Source organism: Sciurus carolinensis, chromosome 9 (genome assembly GCF_902686445.1).
Source record: "Sciurus carolinensis chromosome 9, mSciCar1.2, whole genome shotgun sequence".
NCBI classification, from domain to species: Eukaryota; Metazoa; Chordata; class Mammalia; order Rodentia; family Sciuridae; genus Sciurus; species Sciurus carolinensis.
In genome coordinates, this window is record NC_062221.1 from 123,831,800 (window position 1) to 123,847,214 (window position 15,415).

The window sequence follows — 15,415 nt, forward strand, 5'->3', positions numbered from 1 at the left end:
CAGTTAATGCCCATATTGGCCAGTCTGGCGCTGAAGGCCTCCACATAACTTAATTTCCTCAAACTCTATTATGTAGGACATCTGCTCTAACTCAAATGAGACCAACCCTCTCTCCCAGCCATGCCCCATACCTTCCCACAGCACCATATTTATGTCGCTAGTTCCTACTGATGCTAATGTGCTCTCTGTCCCACAAAATCAACCAGCAGCCAGTTCTTCCAGTCCTAGTTCAAATGCCATCTTCTCCATGGAACCTTCTTTGATCCATCTGTAGTTCTCTCAAGTCTTTGAAGGAGGCTCCATGTTCATTTTTTTTTTATAAAATAGGTTGAGTTTATATTTCTTTGGCTTTGAATTCTTGCTAGATTTTAACACCCAAGAGGGTCAGCCAGCCCGTGGGTGCGCATCATTCATTCCATGTGGCCTAGCAAAATGGCTTGTACCAAACAGGTTGAGTAAAGAGACTTTTAACAATTATATAAACAAAAGAACTTCAGTTTCATTGTTGAATACTAGCTACTGTAATTTTTGGTTACATAATGTTTAGGTTTTAAGAAGAGAAGTCCTAGAAAATCAGACTTCCCAGACAAAGACATCAGAGCTAAAAAGTTCACGTGACCAGATCTGGCACTGTTGGCCCCAAGTGACATTTGAAAAATGCTCAGAAAAGGATGCCCTGAAAATTTCAAAAACAGCATGGTTCAAATGAAATGTGCATTTATTTGCACATGCATTTATGTGCTAAAATGAACAAGAAACTGTCATTAAGTAGGGACTAATAACATGAAACAATTCACCTAGAACTATATGTTCTTTTATATGTTCTTTTACTAAAGAACATAACATTTTAATTGGAGTTTGAGCTAATTCTGAGTGTTCAAGTCATAATTATCTCAGGTATAAAAGATACAAGATAAAGAAATGTTAAGGGAAAGAAAACAGAAACAAAAGACCAAATACTGAATGATCCCGCTTATATCAAATGTTCAGAAGAGGGTAAACCAATGGAGAAAGAAAGAAAGATTAGCTTTTGCTTGGGGCTGGGAATAAGTACAGGTATCAACTGAGAGGTGGTATGAAGGAAATTACTGGGGTGATAAAATGTTCTGAGATTGTATTATGGAGATGGTTAAGCCATTTGGTTAAATATTAAAGTCACTGAATTATATGCTTAAAATGAGTGGATCTCTTTTGATATGTAAATCATTTTAAAATGCAACAAAGGGAAGGCAATACTAATAGTGATAATTAGGAACCTACTCAGGCAGAGAAAGTAGCCCATTTTAAGCTCTAATACAACAATAAAGTTGAAATAATTATACCTTAATAAAAAGTGAGAGGAAGCCTGACAACTTTTGTAACTTTTGTGGATAAACTTTGAAAGTATTTGCAATACACTAAAATTTAATCAGTGCATATTTTTTCAATCTAATTCTAGAAACATCTTTTACTACCTGCAAAACAAATGTGTAACCCTTAAGCAACCTGACCCCCAAATTTACTAGTTGCTATAATATTTGGTTGTTTAACGGAAAGCGAATACTTGTTTTTGTCTAATGAAGAAAGAAGTCTTTTTGTTCTTTAGGTTCACAGATTCTCAACGGGAACGTTAATTTAACAGAAAAAGAAAGTCTAAGATATTAGAATCTACTTCTTAAAGAAGCGACTGTTACATTCCCCAGTTAAATAGCTTAAACATAACAAAAGTCATCCAAGTTAAATTTTGTGGCACAAATAATGGACACCTGCCGAATCTTATCTCATAACTATTGATGGAACAGAGGATGTTTTGAAATTTTTCTATAAACCTAGCACTCTGTATGATAACTGAATCAAGTCCAGTCCTTACCATCACCGCGCTCACAGTCTCACTGGTAAAAGAAGTAACAGACAATACCATGCAAAAAATACCCACTGCCAAGGCAACAAAAGGAGATTGAATGCTTAGTGTTTGTCAAATGAGATGGTTCCTGGGTGGGTGGAGTCTTGCAGAACAAGGCACAGAATAGACTGTATGATCAGGAATTCCTATTATTTGAAATGAGCTGTTGAATTGCTTTTTAAAGCAAAAAAAAAAAAAAATCAACAAGCTTCCTAAGAAGCCTTATTATTTTTTTTATCTTGAAAAAAAACTATTAATTTTTTTTTTTTTTTTTTGGCTGGGGAAGGCAGTGTCGATAGGGTAGACTGAAATTTCAAAACTCTGGTATGATACTTTCTTTTATCCCAAGAAATTAAATTAAAAAAAAAAAAAAAAAAAAAAAACAGCTAAGAGTGGATTACCTCGGACCACCTCTTCCACAGACTCCGTGGTGGTGGTGGTAGTGGTGGCAATGCTGGTGGTCCTCTCTGTTGCCTCTTCATAGGGTTCCTCGGCCTCCTCCTCTCCCTCGTCACCATCCTCCACGTCTTCGTCATCATCGGCTTCTTCTTCCTCAACATCAGTCACTTCCTCCTCCTCTGCCACTTCCACTACTTTGTCTTCACTGCAAGAACAAACAGAAATCATTCATTGCGACAGTGAATTAAATGAATTTCAGGAAGGGAAACAACAACAACCAGGAACTTTGGCAATTCCAGAGGGAACATGGCATGAAAGAAAAACATGCAAAGCTTGAAGCCAGCCGGTCTGAGCATGAACTCTGGTTCAGTAGGTCGCAAGTGTTTTTCGTTTGGACTTTCAACACAGCTCTTCTTAGTTTACACGGTTGCAAAAATAGGAAGTCATGATTCCAACTATATGACATTTTGCAAAAAGTGAAACTGTGGAGACAATAAAGAGATCAGTGGTTGCCAGGGACTTGAGGGGACAGAGGAAGAGCTAAGGTAGAGTATGAAGGATGTCTGAGGCTGTGGAGCTATTCTGTATGCTACGGCAGCAGGGGGCATGTGGAATTACACATTTGTCAAAACCCACAAACGTGCAACACAAACGTGAACACCGGTGTATAATATGAACACTGGTTCCTAAATTTATCAGTATTGATTGAAATGTCAATCTAATATCACACTAAGGCAAAATGTTAGGAATTAGGGGAAACCATGGGGGTGGGGGATCTGAAAGCAGGCAGAGAACCTTCAGACCGTCCACTCAAATTCTCTATAAACTTAAAACTGTTCTGAAAAATACAGTCTGTAAAAGAAGGGGGATTTCAAAACTGAGTTTAGTGTGTTAAAGGAATTATCTCTCATAACATCTATGAAAGAAGCACGTGACACCTGCACAGAATAAGTAAGCACAAGTCAAGCAACGCTATTGAAAGTTGAAACTGGACAGAAGGGGGAGAAGAAATGGACTTAAATCTGTAACACTCCATGGTTAGGGAAACCTACTGAAACTATTTAGTTGAGCTTCCTACACTAATTGCTTATGATTTTGCAAAATATCAATATTTCATTAGTTCTCAAATTTTGGCAAGCACCATCATTACCTAGAAGACTTATTAATAACCAGCCACCCACTACCCTCAGAGCTTCTGAATCAGTGGGTCTGGGAAGAGTCCTGAGAACCTACATTTCTGACAAGTTTCCAGGTGATACTGAAGCTATGTATCAGGGGAACAACATTCTGAGACCCTTCAAACAAGGAATATCAAGAATGATGGCAAGAGATAACCAGCAACTCAAAGTAAGAGTTGGAAGAAGATCAGAAATCATATTTATGACATTAAATATCTATGCATTGATGCACCAAGGGCAATAAATCACCAAGATTGGATGGCAAAGAAAGGACACACTGAATGAAAATTTAAAAGGCCTATTAACCCCTCCCTTTCCCCACTCCACCCTGCCCCAGAAATATGTGTGTGCTTCTGCAGTCCTGGTTGAGAGCATCTGTGAGAAGATAAAGGAAGATGGGAATGAAGCGTGAGATAGGGAGAGTCTATCACATACCCCCTGGCAGGCAGGAGAGAGATGCCTTTGATCTGAGCACAAAATCAATTCAGGAAAAAGACCTGGATGCGGTGGAGATTTCCATGTCCCAGAGCAGCTGCTGCAGGTCTATTTGAGAAGTACTATCTTAATAGGATTAAAAGCTGCTCTGTTATGTGAATGCCACACCCCACACCCTTCCAAAAAAAAAAAGAAGAAGAAGAAGAAGAAAGCAGAGGGGAATTATTGCCCCAGAGCCCATTCTGGCTGACAAGAAGGGTATGTGATAGGAACCTGGGGTGACTGAACCAGCCTGTTGTGAAGCCTTGAAATACAGCATGATGGAGGAAATCTGATTTCAAACATGTCAGAGGGGGAGATGTCACCCATGGTCCACAATGATAGAAAGAAAGACGATTCCAGAAAGCAGACAGGCTTTCAAAATTCAATGTGTGACAGGACAGCTACATGAAATTTTGCTGAGATACACAGAGACAAATGCATCACTAAAGGGAATTCTCTGAGTGCCTCAGAATTTCAAGGATTTTTAAGACAAGTTGTAGAAAGACATGCAAGACCCCCTCAGAACACATGAGATTACAAATAATGCAAGCATAAAGGATTTTTATACAAGTGCTATAAAAATGTATATGACTCCTCGAATGGATACTTTTCTAATTCTGAGTAAATATGATGCAAAGATAATGAATGATCAGATCTAAAGATCATTGAAGCATTTGGCTACGGAATAAAAAGCAACTTGTTAAGCAGAATAATTTGTGTGTTAATACAGAGAAAATTCTGACCAGTTATTTTCACATTTCCACAAGACCATGAAGAAATACATGAGAAGAGGAAGAGAAAACATTGGCATTGACAACCAGATGATATAAACCTTCACCTGCTTATAGATAAATGGGGTGAAATAACTGATTTCTTGATTGCCTACACAAACATTTCTGCACAAAAGTCTACTCCTTGAGGCAACATTTCAAAAAAAAAAAATACTGAACTTAACAGTTGCTCGGCTGCCTCAAACTTCATCTAGGGTCCTGTTTCCACATTCTTCTGCAGAATCTCAAAGTTCTGCTACTAACAAGAGAAATAAAGATGACCTGAAGCATGCCATCAGTTAGCTCACTGTGTCTGAGATCTCTTCATTCAATCAAATCATATGCACACTACTGTCAAGTTCTCCAATTTAGGTGGAAAATTCAAGTAAAACCAGGGAGAAAAATTAAATCAAGCTGGTGTTCTTTTTAAACCACGAACTTTGCACATGATCTTGAACCATGACTGCAGTAACAATGTCCACGTATACAGTCCAGGCCTGAGATAGCACTGTGCTCCCACGGAGGATGGGGAAAACATGACCCTGGACATCTCCAGGGTGCCTCCCAGCTTTCTCTATTATTACTTGAATGTCACTCTTAAAGGTCCAAACAGAAAACCTGCCTATGAAAACAGCTGTTTAAAGTGATCTGCATTCTGGTACGTGCCTAGCCATGAAAAAGAGTGAATTACACGCCCATCATCCATTACTGCATCTGCCTGCACAATTTACTGGCATAATAACAAGAAGCAGAGATACATAACAGTTCAACTGGCTGAGGAATTAAATTACTTGACCTAAGAGAACTTGGGTCCAGTCTTATTACCATAGCTTTGATTTCTGGAATTAAATTTAGATGTTCACGAATTCAATGATCTATTTGGAGGGACACTGTTTAAAGCAGTAGCACACAACTGTGTTTTAATGATGCTGTTTCTTCCCCAAGAATTCCAAATATGCCAACATTCCAACTTCTAATTACAGTTTTTAAGAGTAGTAGGAAACAAGGAAAAGAAAAAAATTACTTTAACACTGTCACTTCAAATGCCAGACAGTTGTTATGTGATGTGACTCAGGTGAGCCAGTTTTGAAAGTTGATCACAGTGTAAGAAAACTCAGAGGGATTGGTTTACAGAAATGTGAGGCTGAGCATCACAGAGCAATTTCTCATGAACAACCAAATAAACTCACAACAAAACAGTCTCTTGATAACATGGCCAAATATTCATATCACATTCACAAACTTTAAAGGCTGTCAACTTGCAGCAGATGGCTTTTACAGGTTTTTAATACTAATTTTCAGAAACACTTCTATAGAAAGGAGAAAAAAAAATCTGAAAATGCTGACCATCCCAAGAGTGTCTGAATGTAATAAGAAGGTCAAAAGAACACTGCTACGAGGAAATAAATCACCAACGAGAAAATTTTATGCGTTGGCATGCAAGATTTTTACTTTGGTGAAGGATAAACTGTATCACAAAGGTAAATCTCCTTTTATTGCTAAGTAGGTTGACTTTGATATAATCTACTTGCAGTTGGTTCCTGAAAGTCCTTTTATGTAGTATGATTTACATACCAGTTTTAATTCCTTCTTATTAAAATCATGCAAAACAATTCATCATTTGCATTTGTTGAAAAAGCCATAGGACATTCCAGAAAAGGCTAAATTATAAAGACAGTAGAAAGATCAGTCACTAACCAGGATTAAGGGGGAGGCGGGATGACGACGAATCAGAACCCAGGGATTTTAGGGGAATGCAACTATTCTGTAGGATACTGACAGGAGGATACATGTCATTTAGGGGTGAATCCTAGTGTAAATTATGAACTCCCAGGGAGTGATAGGGATGTGCCAATGTAGATTCATCGATTGTAACAAATGTACCCCTCTGGGGGGCATGTTGATAATGGGGGAGTTGGGGGTGGGGAAATAAGAGGTATATGGGACATTTCTGTACTCCTGCCCAATTTTGCTGTGAACCTAAAACTGCTCCAAACAACAGTTTTAAAAACTTAAATAAATAAAAACTTTCAAAAAGCTCCATTTATTCTTCCACAGTCTCAGTTAAGAGTGACATTTTTTTCTTCCTGTTGCAAGACAAACACAGGAAACGGCAGATTCCCATGGTTATGTGGGTGTGAGCAATCATGAGACCTAAACTTCTGTAGTGATGAGTGAAAACAACCAACGTCAATTCCCCAAATCCAACAACCCACTGGGGGAAAGGCCAGAGGGGGCCCTGACAATAGGAAGCGGCTCACACCAGTGTACCTGGCTGTGGAGCAAAAAAGGGTCTTGGAGAATCTGCCATGCTCAGGAATAGCAAGAGAATGAAGCAAATTTGTTTTTACAAAGATAAACAGATGTTTCTCCCTGCTCTGCATCAGCTCTTAGGATCACCCGTTTTCCAACCAGAAGGTGCGATAGCTGGGTCAGTCAATTTGTTCCAAAGGAAAGCACTTTCTGAAAGTATTGCTGTTGAAGTAGGAAGATCTGAAGTTGTAGAAAATGTGAGAAAATGTAAAAGAAAGGAAGCTGGTTGTCTGTGGTCCCCAGGAAATTTTTCCAGATGGGGAGGGTCAAAGAAAACCAGTTCTCCCTCCTCAAGGTCACTTTAAAAATCAAAAGAAAGACATCTTCTCAGAGGACATGGGTAAACATCCAGGAGGTAAACTCAGGGGCATCATCGTGTGAGGAGGAAGCTGGGGTCCAAGGGGACAGTGGGAGGATTCTGGGGTCCTCCACCTAGTTATGTTGAGTTGTACTTGGGATGTGTACTCTTCTCTTTATGCACATTACAGGTCAGTTAAAAGGTGTACGAAAGAGAGAATTCTGCTAGAGTAATATCTCACTCTTCTCTTTGTAAATACTCTCACAGATTATTCTAGAATAAGAGCTCTTTTTAAAATTGGCAACATTGTGATTTTCAGCATCTCCACACCTGAAAAAAATAGACCCTCACTTCAAACCTCTAGCACACTATAAAGGCACATGACAAACCGAAGATAAAAATAAATAAAAGATTATGGTGTTATGTATTTTTCTAAAATCGACATAGAGATTCTTTTGTTATGGTCTCGGTAACTTGATTTAATAGATTAAATAATGTATCTTCTAAATTGATTATTTCAGTAGTTCAGATATTCTGTAAATAAGTTTTATATTTGAAGGGCTCAATTCATTGTGTTTTTATGATTACTACAAAAAGTTTTCCTGCCTTCAATGCTATAGGATTAGAATCTGTTACGTATAGATAATACCATCTGAAAATTGACACTATAAATTTCTCTTCAGAAGTCCCAGTACTATACAGTACTGTGATCTTGCTTTCAGTGGCTTAGCTACCTGTGGTCAAATATGGTCTGAAAATAGTAATTGGGGAATTTCAGATACAAACAATTCATAGGCTTTAGCTAATTTTTATTGTAGAACCTGCCTAAAACCACCCAACTTTATTAGCAGTCATTGCTGTTAATTTCTTACTGTCTCTGAGTTACACATTAATCTTTTATCATAGGTCTGCACGTTTAGAAAAAAACAGTGTACATGGAGTACGGTATTATCTGAGATCTCAGGCATCCACACACCATCTTAGAACATAATCCCCCTGGTTAAGGAGAGACCACTGTGGCTCCTTGTCTTGACAGCATGTTTTACCTAGTGGATACTGTTAACTGCTCAGTTAAAAGATCTCTGAAAAGCTGATGAACCTTCTTCTCCTGAAAAAGGCATAGGCCCTTGTAGCAAATGCTATTTGTAAGTGAACTCAAGTCTTTCCTTGACTGCAGGTTAAGTACAAATACTCCAAATTCCTGTCTCCCTGGAAGCTGGGAAGACCTTGCAATGGACACATTTCTGAATGATCAGATGCCAGGATTCCTGCTTGTCCTTCTTGGAGAATACTCTAGGATAGTTTTTTTTATTTTCTAGATGAAAAGGTTCATTCTCAGTGGCCAGAACCCTTTGGTTTCTTTATCTTTACTTTTCCATGTTTTTCCAACCCAGATGGATAACCGCTATCTGTCAATTGTTTAGCGATAAACATCAGGGTGCAGCCAGTTAAGCAGACCAGTGGATAGCTACTAACCTTCCATTGTACCACTGTTCCAGCCTCTGCTCCCCACCACCAGTGACTGGATCTTCTTTTATGTGCAGCCAAAAAAATCCTTTGCAGAGGGTTCAAAAGCCCAGCCAGGACCCGTAGTTAAGGATCCCCACTTTACCAAGATAACAACAACAGTGGCCACCAAAAATACATGACTCAGGCAATTAAGGATGAGCTGCAGGGCACAATGCGGATCTAAAATTAGCCTGTATCATCATTCTTACACATTTAGTGATGCTTGCTTATTCTGGGTGAGAGATTCTACACTAATTGCTGTATGAGTAACAGAGATAATATTGCATGTTATATGCTTTGGTAATTCAAAGGAGAAACTGTTTCCTGAGAGCCAGAGACATCTGAGCAGATAGGATATAAAAGTAGAATGAGGTAGAAATATCCATTCAATACCCAATCAGGAATAAGAAGTAAGCAAATTTGATTATAACAGAATTTCACATGGACAATGAGATAGGCTAAACTATAGAAACAAATGTATTCTGATTTTCTTCTTTAGTCAATGGACAGTTAAGCATTTGTGCTGAGTGTGAAATGCACAGATTGATAACAAGCAAAACAAAACAAAACAAAGGCAAGGGATCCATTCATTCAACCGACCACCAAACTATTCCATTAAAGTACTTCTCTATGCCACACACCTATCATTCAATCAACATTTACAATGCTTTTTATCAAGTGTGAGGTACTATTTCAAAACTGGGGATACACAGGTGAACAAGACCACGTCCCCTACTTTCCTGACACATACAGTGAAGAGGTACAAGATGAGCAAATAAATTTAAAAATGATTCAAAGGGGTAAATAGGGCTAATGTGCTAGCAAGTGATTATAATAGGTGTTTGTGGGAACAGAGACAGCATCTCAAATACAGTGCCCATGGTAGAGCCCTAAGAAAGAGTCCTGAGAACAGAGACATGGAATACTGAGTCAGGCACTGAGAAAACGAGGGGGCTGGCAGATGGTGAAGGCGGAGGTAAAAACAAATGCAACAGTCAGCAGGCTCAAGAAAAACAACAAAGAGACAGTGAGCAGAGGAAGCAGTGAATGAAGAGAAGTGTAAGAGAAGAGGGTGGAGACAGACAGGCAGTCACTCAGGTAGCCATGTTTATCACACGTGACTGGAATGTCTCCGTCTGATTTAGTTTTTAATGATAGCTCTGGCTGCTGGGTAGAGTGGACTCTAGGGAGACAGGAGTGGAAACTGAGAGGCTGGGAACTGGGGATACACTAGACGGCCTGGGCAGCAAGCTGGGCAAATGGGCAGAAATAGACAACGACTTCATCATGTGTACAAATGTAAGCTTACCACCCAGGTAACAAAAGGGCTAGGAGATCCCAAGAGTGAGATTTGACCAGATCTGATGGGCTGCAGTGTGATTCACAGAAGGCCGTGTGGAAACTGGTAGCACCTGGATAGAACGTTTAAAAGATCATCTCTCTCGCTCTCTCCTACCGTATTAGACACTCAAGGTAAGATGAATATTTCAGCAATGGAGACAGTCTAATATCCCTAAGGCCTGATAAGACAAATACAAGGATGGAGTGGTTCACAGAAAAAATGGGCACAGCTTCTTTAACAAGCTGGTGTCAAGATATAAAAAATGTTGCAGGGCGCGGTGGTGCACACCCATAATCCCAGCAGCTCAGGAGGCTGAAACAGGAGGATCGCAAGTTCAGAGCCAGCCTCAGCAAAAGTGAGGTGTGCTAAGCAATTCACCTAAATAAAATACAAAATAGGGTTGGGGATGTGGCTCAGGTGGAATGCCCCTGAGTTCAATCCCTGGTACCGCACAGCCCCCCCAAAAATATTAAACATGTCATTGTGAATCCTAAGAGTTAAGGACACAAGGAGCTGGGCCTGGTGCTAGAAAGGATCTGATGTGGAAAAACAAAGTGTGAAGGACATTTTTGGGGACAAGGGAATATCTGACCATGGACTTGGTGTCCAATGATATTAAAATTATTGGCTAATTTTGTGGGTGAGATGGTGTTATCTGGGCCCTGTGGAAAAATGGTTTCAGATTTCAGAGACACAATGACATATTAATATGCTTGCTGTCTGAGCTTTTCTTTAAAATATTTCAGCATCATATAAAGCATGCTGAAGGGGCAATATGATATTCTGGCAAGACTTTTAAATTTGGAATATAATTACAGTAAAAGGCTAAATTGCTTCTTTAAAGACTATCTGGGAGGCAAGAAAGACCATCTATAACAAAAGTAGATTACTGTCCTGACACATTTATGAGCCAACCAGGATTAAGGAGAAGCACCTAAGGTGACAAAGTTTCAGAGTTCTTTTATACTCTTCATATGCAAAACAAAAGTTTGGTTAATCTGATGCTAGGCCAGAAAACTTCAAATGAGCACATTCTTCACATCCAAAGATTTAGGCATTGCTAAGTGTGGGCCATCTATCTATCTACCCATTCATCCATCTATCTATCTGGTGGGGAGCCGGGAGTACATATCTTTAACCATTTAGCATATATCGGCATGCCTACTTGGTTCCAGGGTCTGCTCCACATTCTAGGGATGCTGCAGGAAATACAGGAAATTCCCTTTCCTCGTGGCACTTACATTCAATAGGGAAAGACTAAGAAATCAAGGCAAATATGTCATATGAGCATATTCCAAGGTGGCACGTGATAAAATGGGCAGGAGAGGGTCTGCTGGGGTGTCCAGGGATGGGAGAGTTAGGGGCGGGGGGCACTCAGTTTTTAATGAGGGCAGTAAGAGAAGATGCCCTGGAAAAGTGTCATTTTAGCAAGAACCATGTGCCTGGCATGCTTTTTCACTGTCTACACACATGAGAACTAACAGAAAGCTACAAGAAGTCTGTGAACTAAATGGTTACACAGCCCTCCAGAAGTCACAAAGCAAGATCAGTCAGACCTTTCTTTTTTCGGGGACTTGTCAAGGACCTGTTGTTCCTTAGGAAGAAGAGATGCTGCCTACTTCCATGAAAACAGAAGTGGTTCTGTTTGGAAAGCAATAAGAACCTCTGCTTCTTCATGTAGCACACTGCAAATACCACAGTGATGCCTGTCCTGCCCCAAATTCTTTTCTTTATTTTTTTTGGTGCTGGTGATTGAACCCAGGGCCTTTGGTACATGCTAGGCAAGGACTCTACCCCTGAGTTACATCCCTAGTCCTTTTTATATTCTATTCTGAGACAGGATTTCACTAAGTTACTCAGGCTGGCCTCCAACTTACAATCCTCCTGCCTCAGCCTCTCGAGTTGCTGGTTTGACAGGTGTACCACCACTGTGTCCAGCTGTCCCACATTCTTAAGGGGGCCCACTCCCTAGGAGGAAGTCCATACGTCTGTACCACACTCATCCTTATGTGGTACTAAATAAGTGGGGAAAGCTACACTGTGGTTTCACACGTTTATAGCCTAAGGCTTCCCTCGCTTCTTTGTTCTGAGGGTTTAAAATAAGTAAAAAAGTATTTTCAATTATATAGTAAAGGTGGAGACAGGCACAGCCTATTACTACTGTGTCATTAAAGTCTTGGGTTAGCCAAAACATTTATAGGAGGGACGTTCTGTAGTGATACCTTTTTTTGTTCATTTCCCATGAGTGAGACAACCTTTTCACTCTTTTGACAAGCCCGCTTCCTTGCCTCGGCAAGTATTTATTTTAGAAGTATCTGTAGTTGATAGTTGAGAAATTTTAGAGTCAAAATACCAAATGTCAACACTCCTTGGCATCACAGAAGGAAAGGGGCAATGAAATGCAGGTGGCCATGTATTAATTCTTAGGTGAAATCCCTGACAGCAACTGCTTTTATGATTTCTTTTTCCCTTCTTAAGAAAAGATTATAGTTAAATACACAGTGGTCCCCCTGAGTGAAATTTTACTTTCCATGGTCTCAGTCATTCCCAGTTGACCACAGTCCTAAAATATTAAATGGAAAATTCTGGAAAGAAATAATTCATAAGTTTTAAATAATTTTTTCTTTGTACGGCATAGTTTTTGTAATTGTTCTATTTTATTTTAGCTATTGTATATTCTTTCTGTGCCTTGTGGATAAGTTAAAACTTGATCATAGGTCTGCATGTAGAGAGAAAGCCAGCATAAAGAAGGTTTGGTAGGCTCTGAGGTTTCAGGCATCCACAGGGGTCATGGATCATATCCTTGCAGATAAGGAGGGACTACTCCAGTTAATTGAAGGTTCTAGTTATCTACATCCTAGTATGGATATGTGTGCTGGGTACATTCTCCAGAGCTAGGATCTGTGGGTTTGAATCAGTGCTACCACTACCAGCTCTGCTGTGACTGTAAGCAAGTAACTCATTCTGCTCTGACTTGGTTTCCTCATCTTTAAAATGGGATGCTAATATTAATTACCTTAGGGGATGCTATGAATAGTGTAAACTGAACAATTGGAACAACACATACTAAGAGATAAATATTATACCTATTTTCTATTATTAGACTATAGCTTGAATTTATAATTTGCTTTTCTTTCAACACTCTCAGGCTTGAAAACAGTATAAATAAAAATATAATTTATTTTGGATACATAATGTTTTCCTTGAAGTTTGTTATTTCAGAAAAAAAAATCTATGAAGACCTATTCTTTATTAGGCACTATATCTAGCAAATTCCCAACTGCTGACCCCAGTTTTTGAGGCCTACAGAGATGTACTTGTAAACGCACATAAAATAGTGGCATAAGTGATGTGCATATTAACACACACTGAGAAAGAGTATTCACTGACAGGTCTGGGAGACACAGACTGGAGAGTAATTTGTCAAAGGAGTAACTAAGTAAACGGGGAGGTAATAAATGAATAGAAATCTCCAGAGAAGAACATGTGAAAAGGGGTGTTGTAGACAGAGGGACCTGAAGGTAAAGAGGAGATGAAGCATCTGCAGCAACTGCCAATAGCTCAGTGTGACTGGAGAACAGGATGGCCATGGAGAGTGAGCAGAAGGGAGGCCCAGCTCTATTCCAAAGAACTTTTGCTGTAAAGGTTGAAGAGTTTGGACCTTAATCTGTGAAGATGCACAGCCTAACAGAAAAGCTGTAGGCAGAAATGTGGCAGGAACAGTGGTACTTCAGTAAGCATGAGCTTGCAGGAGCTCGGGGGACAGACAGGTGAAGGAGTGACCAGCGGGATGGGGAGAAGGTTCCTGCGGGGTGGAGCCAAGGGAGACCAGGAAGTGAGAGCTCTAATAAAATAACCTAATAGAACTGGTAACCATCTGGATGGAGGGAGTTAGTGAGAAGATGAAGCTGATGCTTTGGGGTGGAGATGGACCAGCAGCATCGTGGGATACAGCAGGAAGAATGAATGGCTCAGAATGGGAGTTGGGGGGTTCAGCTTTGATCCTGACAGATTTGAGATAACGTGACATGCTACTGGAGAGACATCTGGCTGACGGCTGGAAACGAAGGGCTAGAAATTTGGGCCACAAATACACAGATCTGGGAGGCAGAGTTTTTCCATTTTCCATGAACCACACAGCTGCACATTTTTGTTGATTTATTTAAAAAAAAACAAAACTGAAGAGCCACCCATCCTGAAAGATCACAGATAATAGGCCAGATGGCCGCTCACTTTATGCACTGCTAATATGCCCCATTATAACATCACACATAAGGAGAAATGGAAGCCAGCCTTCTGAAGTTCATCACATCAGTCCAACTGCCGTTCTTCCCTTCTCTCTCCACAATCATGTTTCAAGCCTGCTTCGCAGTTCAGAGATGGATGAGTGAAATTTCCTGAGGAGATTTTTTTCCAATATCCACTACAGAGACTAATCAGGAACAATGTTTAAAACAACAGTACCTGTGACTCTTAGGGGATCCCTGAAATTGAGGTTGATACTGAACCCCATATATACCATGGCACCCCCCCATACATATATACCTATGATAAAGTTTAATTTGTGAATAAGACATAGTAAAAGATTAACAATAACTAATATTGATAGGATGGAGAAATTACAATAGACTGTAATAAAAGTTATGTAACTGCAGTCTCTCAAAATGTCTTATTGTACTGTACTTTCCCTTCTTGTGAGATGATACTCTGATATTTCACAGCTTCTCTTTGGCAAAACAAAATTGCCAGCATGACTCCTCATGCGCTCTGATGCTATCATTAAGTAAAATAGGAGCTATTTGAACACAGGCAGTGCAATACCACAATTGTAGTTCTGATAACCGAGATGGCCATTAAAAGGCAGGTAGTATACACAGCGTAGATCTGTTGGACAAAGGCATGATTCATGTCCTGAGTGGAACGGAGCAGATGGCACAAGATTTCATCACACTACTCAAAGCAGCATGCAATTCAAAATTTATGAATTGTTTAATCCTGGAATTTTCCACTTAATATTTTCAGACCATAGAAACCAAAACCATAAATAAAAGGAGGCTACTCTATAAGAAAAGTCACGCATTCAGCAAACACTAGTGGATACTGAATATATGCCAGACATTCTGCCTGATGTGACGCTCTAAAAGGAAAAAATCGTCCCTGTCCTCAGAGATTACATTCCACTGGGGGAGAGAAAGACAACAAGCCAACAAAATACTGCAACATGTGATTAGTGTCAGGATGGAAATA

The 15,415-nt window shown here is 39.7% G+C and overlaps 1 protein-coding gene across 6 annotated transcripts in view; it reads right to left on the reverse strand.

The window, feature by feature from the left end:
* App (amyloid beta precursor protein) overlaps positions 1-15,415 on the reverse strand; it is a 241,852-nt gene that overhangs the window by 109,399 nt on the left and 117,038 nt on the right. For all 6 annotated transcript variants that reach the window (XM_047564664.1, XM_047564660.1, XM_047564663.1 and 3 more), the window contains exon 6: positions 2,284-2,486. In XM_047564664.1, coding sequence (XP_047420620.1) covers positions 2,284-2,486 — 203 coding nt within the window. The remainder of the gene's footprint in view (positions 1-2,283; positions 2,487-15,415) is intronic.